This window comes from Stegastes partitus, unplaced genomic scaffold, assembly GCF_000690725.1.
Source record: "Stegastes partitus isolate 25-593 unplaced genomic scaffold, Stegastes_partitus-1.0.2 Scaffold2309, whole genome shotgun sequence".
NCBI lineage: Eukaryota > Metazoa > Chordata > Actinopteri > Pomacentridae > Stegastes > Stegastes partitus.
Genome location: NW_007580040.1, coordinates 8,979 through 20,902, shown reverse-complemented (window position 1 = coordinate 20,902; position 11,924 = coordinate 8,979). Strand labels below are relative to the sequence as shown.

General features: G+C 40.7%; 2 protein-coding genes across 2 annotated transcripts; one reads left to right on the top strand and one right to left on the bottom strand.

Annotated features, from left to right (window-relative positions):
* Nucleotides 1-840: 840 nt before the first annotated feature.
* On the bottom strand, nt 841-8,559 carry twnk (twinkle mtDNA helicase). The gene is made up of 7 exons (XM_008304742.1): nt 8,486-8,559; nt 7,605-8,247; nt 5,072-5,774; nt 3,636-3,876; nt 2,690-2,797; nt 2,436-2,577; nt 841-1,746 (listed from the first exon to the last, which is right to left on the bottom strand). The coding sequence occupies exons 2-7, from the start codon at nt 8,220-8,222 to the stop codon at nt 1,402-1,404; spliced, it is 2,157 nt and encodes a 718-aa protein (XP_008302964.1). The 5' UTR covers nt 8,223-8,247; nt 8,486-8,559; the 3' UTR covers nt 841-1,401.
* A 196-nt stretch (nt 8,560-8,755) lies between these two features.
* On the top strand, nt 8,756-11,520 carry mrpl43 (mitochondrial ribosomal protein L43). The gene is made up of 3 exons (XM_008304741.1): nt 8,756-9,029; nt 9,584-9,690; nt 10,861-11,520. Exons 1-3 carry the CDS (start codon nt 8,899-8,901, stop codon nt 11,076-11,078), a joined length of 456 nt encoding a protein of 151 aa, XP_008302963.1. The 5' UTR covers nt 8,756-8,898; the 3' UTR covers nt 11,079-11,520.
* Nucleotides 11,521-11,924: the final 404 nt, after the last annotated feature.

The following is an 11,924-nucleotide window of genomic DNA, read 5'->3' as shown; positions in this document are numbered from 1 at the left end:
AACGCGATGCTGCAGATTAGGCAGGTGTGCTAAAACCTATAGATTTCCCATCTTCTTAACATCACGTGTAACTTGATCTCACTTAATTATCAGTATTTGAAGGCGGAAACGGTCACAGCGGAAGGGTGAAAGCAGGCCAACACTGTCTGATGTTGCTGCAAAATACCACTCTGAATGAAAGTTTTTATAAAAATGCTATCACACAGGGAGACTGAGCTGCTTCCTGTTTTACTAAACAGCACAGGATTCACAAATTTCTTGCTAATGTGCATTATTGTGCTCCGTCACGCTCGTAGCTTTTTTCTCCGGGGCAATTTTTTCCAGCTGAAACCTAAAGATGAAGCTAAATCTAATACACATGAAGGTCATTTTGCAAATAAGAGCGGTGAAATTTGCTGGGGAGGTTTATTCACATCAGCTTTTACCTGTAGCTCAGTGAACCGTTGGCACACATCGCCCCCTGTTGACCACAGACGAAAAGACAATCAAAATCGGAATTAAGTGCATTTTATTATCAAAAAAAAAAAAAAAAAAAGAGCTCATCCATCCATCCATTATCTAGACACCGCTTAATCCTCACGAGGGTCATGGGGGGCTGGAGTCTATCCCAGCTGACTTAGGGTGAAGACAGGGGACACCCTGTACAGGTCACCAGTCTATCACAGGGCTACACTTAGAGACAGACAACCAAGCACACTCACATTCACACCTATGGACAACTTAGAATCACCAATTAACCTCAACATGTTTTTGGACTGTGTGGGAGGAAGCCGGAGAACCCGGAGAGAACCCACGCTGCACGGGGAGAACATGCAAACTCCACGCATAAAGAACTGCGAACCGGTGACCTTCTAGCTGCGAGGCAACAGTGCTAACCACCTGCGTCACCTTGCAGCCCAGAGCTCATACAATAAATCATAATTGTACAAAAAATTCAGTAGAGAGCACGTGTGGTGACGTGTGACCACAAACAGTGATAGTGTTACTATGAAGCACAGAACATGCTCATAAAGCCAGTTGCTTTTGGTGTCACAGTATCGTTACGAACAGAATTGAACGGAACAGAAATACTTTTAGCAGAAAATTCTTAACACTGAGCAGGACCTGCACAGAAAAGCTTAGAAGACCGTTTAGAAGTTTAACACTTTACCATCATTGTGGTTTTAACATTGTTTCCTTACTCCAGAATGAAACACATCCTCATTTATACTTATCATCGTCTTTGCATTTCTGTGAGTTTATGTATTTACATTCACTTTAGTTGAACCTCATGTTGACATAAAACTGTCTAACTTTATCTTTCATACAAAAAAAAGTTTTGAGTCTAAATCAGCTCCTACCTTCACATGATCACTCTGATCAACAGAGAAAATGATCCATACTATGAAATACCCCTTACCATTACTTCTGAGCAGTTTCACTTTCAGTGGCAGGACTTTTCACAGTTCTCGGAGTCTTTGTTGCTTTAGTCGCTTTCTCTACTTTCTCTTTTTTAACCTCCTCCTTCTTCAGCGCTGGTTTCCCCTCCACCTCCTCCTCGTTCTCTGGCTTGTAAGCGACCTTCCTCAGCTTGTGCTTGCCTTTGATGGGAGTTGAAAAGGTGAGGGAGGCTTTGATGAAGTCCAGAGGGAAGATGCCCACGTCTCCGTCAAAGCGGTTCTTGGTCACCTGCAGGGATCTGCGGCCGGGAATCGTCACCAGCTTCTTCTCCTGCAGAATCAGGACGTTGTCGGCCTCTTGGCTGGCCTACAAGTCAAAGTGTGTCTTATTTACATTAGAATATGGAGGTCACGACATATGCATTTTCATGATAGCATCAAATCAATAAAAGTGTTTATTTGTTCACAAAGCTGAGCCTTTGTGAGGCGACGATGCCCAACAGTAAGGCAATTATTTAAGAGACATTATTTGAGAGAAATCTCTGCATTCTTCTGAAATTTTTGACTATTTCATGAACAACACTTGCTCAGATATTACTTACTGATCAAAAACGGCACGTGACACTCACAAATAAATTATGAAGGAGAAAAACTAAATGGTATAAACTCATAAATCTAATACTGTAAGGCTGCATGAAGTAACGCATCTCTTTTTCTAGTCTTGTGTAAAGAAGGTTTGGGATAAAATATAAAAAAAGCAATTTCTGAAACAGTGTTATATGAAGGAAAAACTATATAATTCAGTGATTTTTATATATTATTTTTGCTATTTTTGTCAATTCAACATTTGTGTTCTGCAGTCTCTCCATCGGAATTTTAGAAAATTAAGTGTCCATGCTTGAAACTAAAATCCTGAAATTGATTTTTGTTCAAGTCTGTCACCCATGAATTACACAGTTGTGCATAAAACATTGCAAAAAAAAAAGGGGGGAATTTATTACGGCTCATTTAGTTTTGCCTTCTAGTTTGACTGAACTGAAACTTTCCATGTCTCACCTTAGCAGAACCAAAGATGGACGCTGTTTGCAGCTCTCGATCATCCTCCTCTTTCCTCGGGTGAATGATCAGAGTGACGTGACAGCTGCTGTTGGTGGCAAACTTCCTGAACACTCCGATAATGTGGTCCTGGACTGCAAACCTGGATCACATGAATAAGGTTTCCATCTGTCATATAAAAAAAAAAAAAACCCAAGACGGACGATTTTAAATCTTCTCCTTTCAGCTTAACTGAAAGCAAACCTCTCACTCACTTGTCTACTGAGAGGTTTTCTTGTCCCATCATGAACTGCAGATTATCGATGACCACGTGGTTGATGTCATAGAGGTAGACAGCATGTTGCATAGTGTCCAGCACCGTCCTGCAGACAAAATAAGAAAAGAGTCAGAGAAGAGTTCTCACACTTCTTAACAATAAAACAATGCAGCATCTTCACAAAATAAGTACAAGTCAGTATAGTTGGAATTTCTAGACACAACAGTTGACTATGACATCTAGTACGCAACAAGTCCACTATTTATTTTCCTGGTTGGCTCGAAATCATAATAAATTCAGATTTCCCTCAAATTTAAAGGTAAATTTCCAATGTGATCAATGTAAATTCTTTAATTTGACTTCAACAATGCTCCAAATCTCCAAGACTCTCTTCGTTTCGAACAAAGAATGCAGAATGTGGAGAATAAAGGATCAAGTTTAGAGGAAAGAGACTGACAGGCCACACAGAGATGAATGAACGTCTTATTCTGCACAACTTTCAAAAATACATATTAAGTATCTGTCATGATATCTCGTAGTGGGCAAATGCTATTTATGTATAGCTCACTTTGTTAATGCCAAATTTTCTACTTGAAATTCTGTAATTTTCTTTCTTAAATAACATCAATTTGAAGAGCCACTTAATTTTTTGTCAAAGTAATTTACATAATCACCTCACACATCGCCACAGTAGGACACTGGTGATGATAAAAACTGTCTTACTGCATCGTGTTGTTTTGTACAACACAGCGTTCCCCTTTTTCAATCTGGTGGATTGTGTTTTCTAATAACAGTAAATTAAATATTTCTGGTCTTTCTAAAAAATTACTTCATGTGGCATCTGTTTTAATAACAATTACTAAATTAAGTAATATAAATAATGGTACCCGATCAGTCGATTTTCCTACGACTCAGTGGATTCCTAAAGCACCGATCAGACTTACTTGATGTTCTGCTGTCCGTGGAACGTCATGAAGTAGAGCGGCAGCTCTTCGAACTTGTCTGCCCAGAAGTCATACTGCTCCAGGTTCTCCTCCAGCCTCTGCATGGCAAACTGTGTCAGCATGATCTTGGCCAGACGCACATTGTTGATCTCGAAGCTGCCCCACAACGTGTTGACGCCCTGCATGCACAGATCCAAGGCCAGCTCGCTGATAAACGTGGTCTTCCCACTTCCAGTAGGACCTGATGAGGAAACGTGACGGTTGTAAACAGCACAGTAACTAACCATGCAACTACGGCGCACACTTCAGCCTGTCAGATACATTTAATCTTGTGTCTGAAATGCAAAGAACTTTGGGTAACTTCTGCTGTTTTTAATCTGCTATGTAAGAAAGGTTCACTTCACATCTACTCTGGAGTTTTTATGTCCTCTTCTTTTGAGGAATAGCTCAAACACTAAACATAAAAACACTGAATAGAAGCTGGCTTGATAATAACAAAGTTTAGTTTGAAAGCAGCATTCATGTTTTTTTTTTGTGTGGTGTTTAAAGAAAAGCAACATTATGCTCTAAATGGCTGCAAGCACAAAAGAGCACAAAACATGGAAGCTTCTCCCTTTTATTATCTTGTCGTTTCTCCCTTGTTCATGTGCACTTTTTAATCTTTTCGGATGAAAAGTGCTGCTCGCTGTGGCGTTTCTGGCCCTCAAAGATGCCAAAACGCTCTAAAGGGATGAAGGTAAGTGCAAAGCTGGATGATTCAGTGGGTTTGTCACTACGTGCAACAGCTTTTACATTATACATTATAATTGCATCCACTGTTAAGACAGACATGGATTAGAACTGCAGCAATAACTCAAGTAATTGATTAGTTGTCAACGATTACATTAAATGCCAACTATTTTCATAAATAATCGGTTTGAGGAATGTTTTAAGCAGAATAAAAAGTGCTTTGATTTAAGCTTCTTAAATGTTTCTTTTCTCCTCAATGACAGTAAACTGAATATATTTGAGTTGGGACCAAACAAGACATTTGTCTTCTTTGGCTTTTTAAAACACTGATCGATATTTTTCACTATTTTCTGACATTTTATAGACTAAACAACTAATCATTTAGTCAGACAGATTAATCAACAATGAAAACAACTGTTAGTTGCAGCCCTAATATGGATCAATGCAGCTTTTATGTTTTATGATGCTATAAAGGATTTGTTTACATCAGTATTAAAGAGATGTGAACCAGGACTATAATTTTAAATATGACTGCTTGAGCTTCAAACAAATCCATAAAGACACATCTTTTCAACACTGCCTGCAACTCATAATCAGTTTTTTTATGTGCTCCTTGTACCATTTTATGTATTTTTTAGTGTGTAAAGCACATTTGAGTCTCTTGTAAGTATCGCGTATCATCATTATCATGATTAATTACACAGTACCTGTGAAAACAGTCAGCTCTCCTTTGCGGTGCCCCTTCAAGATCCTGTTAAGTTCTGGAAACCTCGTCCACTTCACTCCAGCCACCTGGTCTGTATTGACCAGCTCTCCGTACACATCCTCTCTGAGCTGCTTGAAGGAAACTATAGATTTATGTGCTGCTGGGATGGAGGCCTTGATGATGTGGCTGAGGTTCTTGCCTCGGGCCAGGGCCTCCACTGGACACGGCCGGTACTCCCCGGGACGCACCAGTGAGCAGCGCCTCAGACCCAGCTTGCGAGAAAAGATTTTGGACGCCTCCCAGGAGCGAATGTCTCCTCCCAGCCACAGCGTCACCCGCTTGAACTGCTCTAGGTAAGGCAGCAGGATGGGAGGGAGGCAGCTGACCCCGCGAGGGAGAGCGACGCTGGGAAGTCCCGTGGCCTGACTCACAGCCAGAGCGTCCAGCTCCTGACCCGTCACCACCACCTCTGAGTCCAAACGGTTCACGAGAGGGAGGCCGAACAAGTTGTAATAGGAGCTGCACTTTGGGACGGTAGCTTCATTATACGTGACTTTGTCAGAGTCTGTTCTTTGTGCGGAAAGAAGCTTGATCCCCTTTAAAGAGGAGTCGGGGCCACCGAACCAGGGGAAAACCAGACTCTTGGTTGGCTTGAAGAGTCTCACACAAAACTTCTTGAGAGTTGCATTAGAGATCTTTGTGATCTGAAACAAAACATGAACAAACATTATCATCTCGTGAGGAAAAAAACTGACACAAATTTGAGGTTTTAAAGCACTTCTAGTCCTCGGATTTTCATGAATATTGTATATTTTTATCACAAAACTTCACATCATGTGTTTTAAAAAGTCAAATCGTTAGATTGTGAAACAATGTATTGTATAATCTAAAGCATGAGGAAAATGGAAAACATTTTTATTAAAATTATGTAAATGGAAGCTGACTGTGTCTCCTTTCTTATTATGTAGAGCTTTATGTGGATTTACTTTGCCTGCTTTTCCATTATTGGGATGCAGATGTGATGGTGTCTGGCAACAGCTTTGTTCCTTTGATTATTCATAATTAAATGTAATTGCACCAGTGTTAGCTAGCAGCTAATTTACATCTGTTGTCCCTGGGCAGGTAGACAAACAAACAAAAAACAGAACAGCAATTACACAACATAAAATGACACAATATGTAAAAGTCCATCACTGTGAGATAATAGAGTCAGTAAATACACTGAACACAATTGGTACAAGGCAATCATTAGTGGCGGCTCTATGTTTAAATTTTGAGGCTGGTTTTGAACATGGCAAAGCTTTTAGAGTCTCTAATGTTTGTGGGTATTGGTCTCCATTCACCCACTGCTTTAACCAAACACGTAGATTTAACAAAATGCTGTTTTTTCCACTTTGATAGATGCTTCAGCTCACAACATACTGCCACTGCGTGAACAGATCGGCTATTCTCTAAGCTTACAAGGAGGTACAGGATTACGAATAATTCTAAAACACAGGGCATGCATCACAGTGAAATAGAAAGTCATCTAAATTCAGTAAAGTGTATTTTTCCAGTACACTGCAGTGATAATTTCTTGACCTATCAAGTAGTACTTCAAGGATTTGTTTATAGAGCGAGTGGCTTGAGTGTAGCCACACCTGCCTGTGATCAGGTTGTAATGCAGTAAGACAGACGGAACAAAAGCACAGTGTGTACAAAGAGCTCTGCAGCAGAGAGGGAGAGCTGGTGCCTGATGCTCTTGAAATTATTCATATTAAATTTAATATTCCTGATGCAAAACTCCAAAACTGTGTCTGGAAAATAATGAAAAAATAATGCTGGCAGAACTGGGCCTGAGCAGGCAAAAAAAAAGTGATAAAACAATGAAAGATTAAGAAAACAGAGACATAACTGCAGGAGACTAAAATATTTAGCTACGGTAATTATTGTTAATGAAGAAGCCCTGTTAAAATCCATCCATCCATTATCTATACACCACTTAATCCTCACTAGGGTCATGGGGGGCTGGAGTCTATCCCAGCTGACTCAGGGTGAAGGCAGGGGACACCCTGGACAGGTCGCCAGTCCATCGCAGGGTTAGACTTTCACATTCCCACCTACGGACAATTTAGAATCCCCAATTAACCTCAACATGTTTTTGGACTGTGTGGGAGGAAGCTGGAGAACCCGGAGAGAACCCATACTGCACGGGGAGAACATGCAAACTCCACGCAGAAAGATCCCAGTGCCCCCAACGGGACGCGAACCGGCGACCATCTTGCTGCGAGGCAACAGTGCTAACCAACTGCGCCACCTTGCAGCCCCCAAAAGCAATGCCATGATTTTCATAAAACTTTTATTTATTTTAACTTTTGTCAATTTCAACTTATTTCAGTGACAGCTGTTTTTTTTCTTCTTTAATGGGAGGGTATGAATAAATCTGAGGACGACTGTATACTGAATAAAATTGGTCCTAAAACTGAGTCTGAGTTATAAAACAGAAAAGCCAGACAAAGTAACAAAACAACATCCCAAATAACAGTCAATCATACCTGGAACATGGTTTTAATGAGCTGAGCCTCGTCCTCGGGGAGGTCGGTGAGGGGAACCGAGCTGGACCAGATGCCCTGCACCTCCCTCAGCTCCCTCTCCCTCTCCTCCTGCTCCTCCACGCTCTCTGGATAGCCAAGCAGCACATGAGGGCTGAGGAAGTCCTGCTCCTCCTTCTGCATCACCTCCAGACAGTCCTGCAGGTCCTCCCAGCTGCCCTCCACCAGGGTGTCCATGCACAGGAACTGCCCGGTGGTTTTGTCGATGAACAGGGAGAAGCTGTCCTTCCTGGCGGACGCCTCGATGAAGATGCTCTGGATGTGGAGGCAGCTGTAGCCATCGTGGAAGGGGATATCTTTGGAGCGTAGATACTGTTTGATGTCAGTGACTGTGACTGGGCTGGCTGGGAACTCAGTGAACTTGGTGTCCTTTTTGTAACTCCTGGTCCCACTGTGTGCCAGGAAGTAGCCTGTGCCGTGCAGTCTTAGTGGGGGCCTGTGGAGGAGCCTCGGGGTGAGGAGTCTCAAACACAGGGATGAAAAGCGTCTTTGGTGGAGAAACCTCGTGGCTGCCACCTGCAAGACACAGGCGGTGCCCTTCAGCAGTAAGCCTCTCCACATTGGTTATCTGGTTAGCACATTGAGTCTGAAAAAGACACAAAAACAAGAGGAAACAACAAGTTAACACAAGAAACTAACTGCAAAGTCAAGTCATGTGTGACCCAGTTATTCAGAGAGAGGGCGGAGAGTGAAGCACAAAACCGTTATGTTTGGGTTAAAATAAATCAGACGGTGCGTGAAGATTAACGTGAAGGCGTATAAAAGGCTTCACTTTAAAATAAATTACATTTGGCATCGCAACAAACGCACAAAAACTAGCTTACTGCCTCTGATGTCTGTCCTCAGCTTCTCCCATGCTCCACTGTCACCCGGGCTTTTCGGTGCGCTCTCAAAACAAGTCCGGGTGAAACATACAGGGAAAAGCGGCGAACTACGAGATGACATTACATTTAACGCGTAAACATTTAAAAAGCTGTACGTGTATATTATATAAATAAATATCACAGTTATTATTTTTAATTTAAAAACAGAAGAAGTCTCACGATAAATTCGTATTTTGTGTAACGACCATGCCAGTTAGGTGTTTCACTCCGGAGCAACTTCCCCGACGGACAGCGCCAAGCGCATGCCCGTCAAGTCGTCCTCTGTGAGTTTTGCTGCTGTTTAACCCATTATTTCGGTTTATTTTTCTCCCTTTAATGGGTTATTAGTTAAATAGTGAACTCACGGGTAAACCATGACCGCCAGAGGGACGCCGAGTCGCTTCCTGAAGAGTGTTCTTCAAAACGGCGTCGGTCGCTACGTCTGCCAGCTCAAACGGATCTCCATCATCTTCTCCAAAAAGGCACAGAGCTCGCTGGGAGTGAGGTAAAAAAGCAGAGAAATAAATAAGAAATCACTGACAGACGACTGTAATGTGTTTATGTGTATATATTTTATCAGTACTACACGCAGTCAGCAGCTTGAATCATGGCCTATACAGGAAAGTAAAGGTTTGCTAATGTGCAAATCAATAGTGACATTTTCAAACACCTGGTTTCCATAACGCCATTTATTACTATAGATCATGTAGCTAGTATTATTTTATATAATATAAGACCCCGTTATGTTAGGAGTCAGTCTTAATCACATTCATGTACAATAACAGCTCTTTGTTTTCCTATGTGGTTCTTACTGATTGATTTCTTTTGTCTCTGTAGACATTTAACACATAGAATTATTAGAATTTTAATTTTATTTTTACATCTCAAAGTTTATTTTTGTGCTGCTACAACAACCAAAAGAATAAAAGAGAAATCTGAGGAAGAGATCTGCACAAATATGAGAAATCATAACTTTTTTCTCTCATCCTAGTTCAAAAAAATACATATAATGAAAAAAATCCACCACCCTCACCAAACTGTCATCATCTTTTCTTTCAGGGATTTTATTGAGGAAGGAGTCGTGGATTATGCCAAAAACAACCCGGGAACTGTCGTCTATGTGTCTCCTCAGTCCTGCAGGGTCCCCAAAATAGTTGCCGAATACTGTAAGTGACCACCCGTGTTTGGACTGAACAGCTGACTAAACCTGAACTTCTTTTTTCCCTGTACTGGTTTTTTATTTACAATTTCTGGCTTTAGTTTTCTTATTAAGTAGGGATGATGCTTGTTTAAATAACCATGTAAGTTGCTGATGATTATTTTAAAGAAAACAGAGTAAAAGTGAGTTGTTGTCGTTATATAGATATCAGAGGACTTTCACTGAAAGAACTGACAGGCAGAATCAACAGAAATTGTATTAAACTCAAGTAAACATTCATTCATGGTGACCAGTAAGGTTTTTCTCAGTCTAATTATTGGTAACCAAGGACGCTGATAAGAGATATTTGAAACTGATCCACAGATTAAAGTAAAAATGAAAATCTTAATGTCAAATTTTAGAACAGAACTAATTCTTTTGAATTGTGAATACTTTAATGAATGAATGTTAAATTTTTCTGAAATAACAACTTCCCTAATCAGAAAAATTATAAATATCTGATCTGATGATCAGCCAGGCAGTCAGCTCCTAATCGTCATAAAGTTTGTCATTCATGTTGAATTGAGTGTTTGCAGTGAACAAATACAACTTTTTAAAAAATATGTCCAGCAGATGTATTTTGTCCTGACTAATGCTGCAATTTTCTGTATCTTATTACCAAAATACTCTGTTAATTACACAAGAATTAAGTCGCATATTAAACTTAACTGTAAAAAGTTAACATTTATTGCAATGTCTTCAAGTTTTATATGTGGTTTGTTTAGTGAAGTGTGTAATTAAAATGACTAAATAGCTGCATTCTTCTTTATTATTGCTGCTATTATAATTTTAAGCAGCCTTTCTAGGTAACGCGTTTGATTGATTATTGAACAGTTTGATCGAGCTGTTGCATGTTGTTTGCAGTCATAGCAATGACTGAAGATCAGGTTCAGGATTATAATCAGGTTTTTTGATAAAGAGCTCTGTGGTTTTGCAGGATTAAATATGAAACATGAAAACTAAATGTGAGTAAAGTAGCACTCTTAAATACTGCAGGGGGCAGTGTAGCACTAGGTTCTCTCTGATTAGTCAGAAGTTACATGACATGAGTTTGATGTAACTGAGTTAAATAGTGCCACTCTGAATCATGCCGTCCCCTTCAAAGCCACTCACATGTTCATCTTTTCCCTTCTTGCAGTAAACGGCAATGTGAGGGAAGAAATCATCACGAGCAAAACGGCTCCGCAGATTTCAGAGCTTCTGACCAAACTGACGAATCAGTCCGGCCTCGACGTCATCCGCATCCGCAAACCTTTCCACACAGACAGTCCCAGCATCCAGGGCCAGTGGCATCCGTTCACTAACCGGCCTCCATCCATCGGCCCCATCAGGCCTCAGAAACCCGACACTGAATAAAGACTGAGCAAAACAGATGGATGTTTCCAGAAAACAATGCTTTCCTTCTATTTCTGTAGAAGATACGTCTTTTTCTTTCTGAAATGTCTGCCATCTAATTAAATCACAGGTCAGACAGTTATGGTATTTGCAGCTATTTTCTTATTAATCTGTTGGATAACCATGCCGAGGACCCCTCTATTGTGTGAATGTTTTTGACCGTGCCCTTCTGTCTGCTGGCAGCAGCAAAGCCACTCGCAGAGAAATGTTCACAGTACGAGCTCTGAATGCCACATTTGAATAGACTATAAATGAATCCACCAGAGGCTTGTCAGCTGGCATACTAAAAAGCAGATAACTGTTTTTAATCTCAAGGTTATTTGAAGATTTGTGTAGTGAGTACTGCACTCTGCAGCAGACGGAACTTTGTACGAAATAAAAAATGTTTTTTTTTGTGCGCAAACGCTGGCATTGGTGTTTAAATTTAGATTTTCTTTTGAGTTGTGTTTGTGCAGGTTGTCAGGAGGTGATCAACAGAGCTAAACTGATTGCAGTTGTGCTGTCTGAATCATTATGTTTGAGTGATTTAACTGCAGTTAGACTACTTCAGACAAGAAAAACACAAGGTGTAGGTGGTTTTTTATTTTTATGGCATGAGGAATGAGCATGTTTTTGCAGTTTAACGCTGGTTCGGTTTGAAGGTGTCCTTGCTGCACATCCTTAAATGATCCCGAGCTTAAATGAACATGACAGATGGTTGTGCGATCGCTTGAGGGACAACCCTTAACCTTCACCGAGTTTGTCCTCAGGATGAGAAGAGAAAACTTAACACTCCTTCAGCGGGCGATTTGTTCAAATTCAACAAGG

What these genes read in the sequence shown, in the direction of transcription:
- twnk (XM_008304742.1), bottom strand. Translation starts at nt 8,222, where the DNA reads ATGTGGAGAGGCTTACTGCTGAAGGGCACCGCCTGTGTCTTGCAGGTG. An exon ending in GAAAACCTCTCAGTAGACAA is followed by an intron (nt 2,578 to 2,689) that starts GTGAGTGAGAGG and finishes CATGTGATCCAG; the next exon opens with GTTTGCAGTCCAGGACCACA. An exon ending in CCATCTTTGGTTCTGCTAAG is followed by an intron (nt 1,747 to 2,435) that starts GTGAGACATGGA and finishes TTTGACTTGTAG; the next exon opens with GCCAGCCAAGAGGCCGACAA.
- mrpl43 (XM_008304741.1), top strand. Translation starts at nt 8,899, where the DNA reads ATGACCGCCAGAGGGACGCCGAGTCGCTTCCTGAAGAGTGTTCTTCAA. An exon ending in CAGAGCTCGCTGGGAGTGAG is followed by an intron (nt 9,030 to 9,583) that starts GTAAAAAAGCAG and finishes CTTTTCTTTCAG; the next exon opens with GGATTTTATTGAGGAAGGAG. An exon ending in CAAAATAGTTGCCGAATACT is followed by an intron (nt 9,691 to 10,860) that starts GTAAGTGACCAC and finishes CCCTTCTTGCAG; the next exon opens with TAAACGGCAATGTGAGGGAA.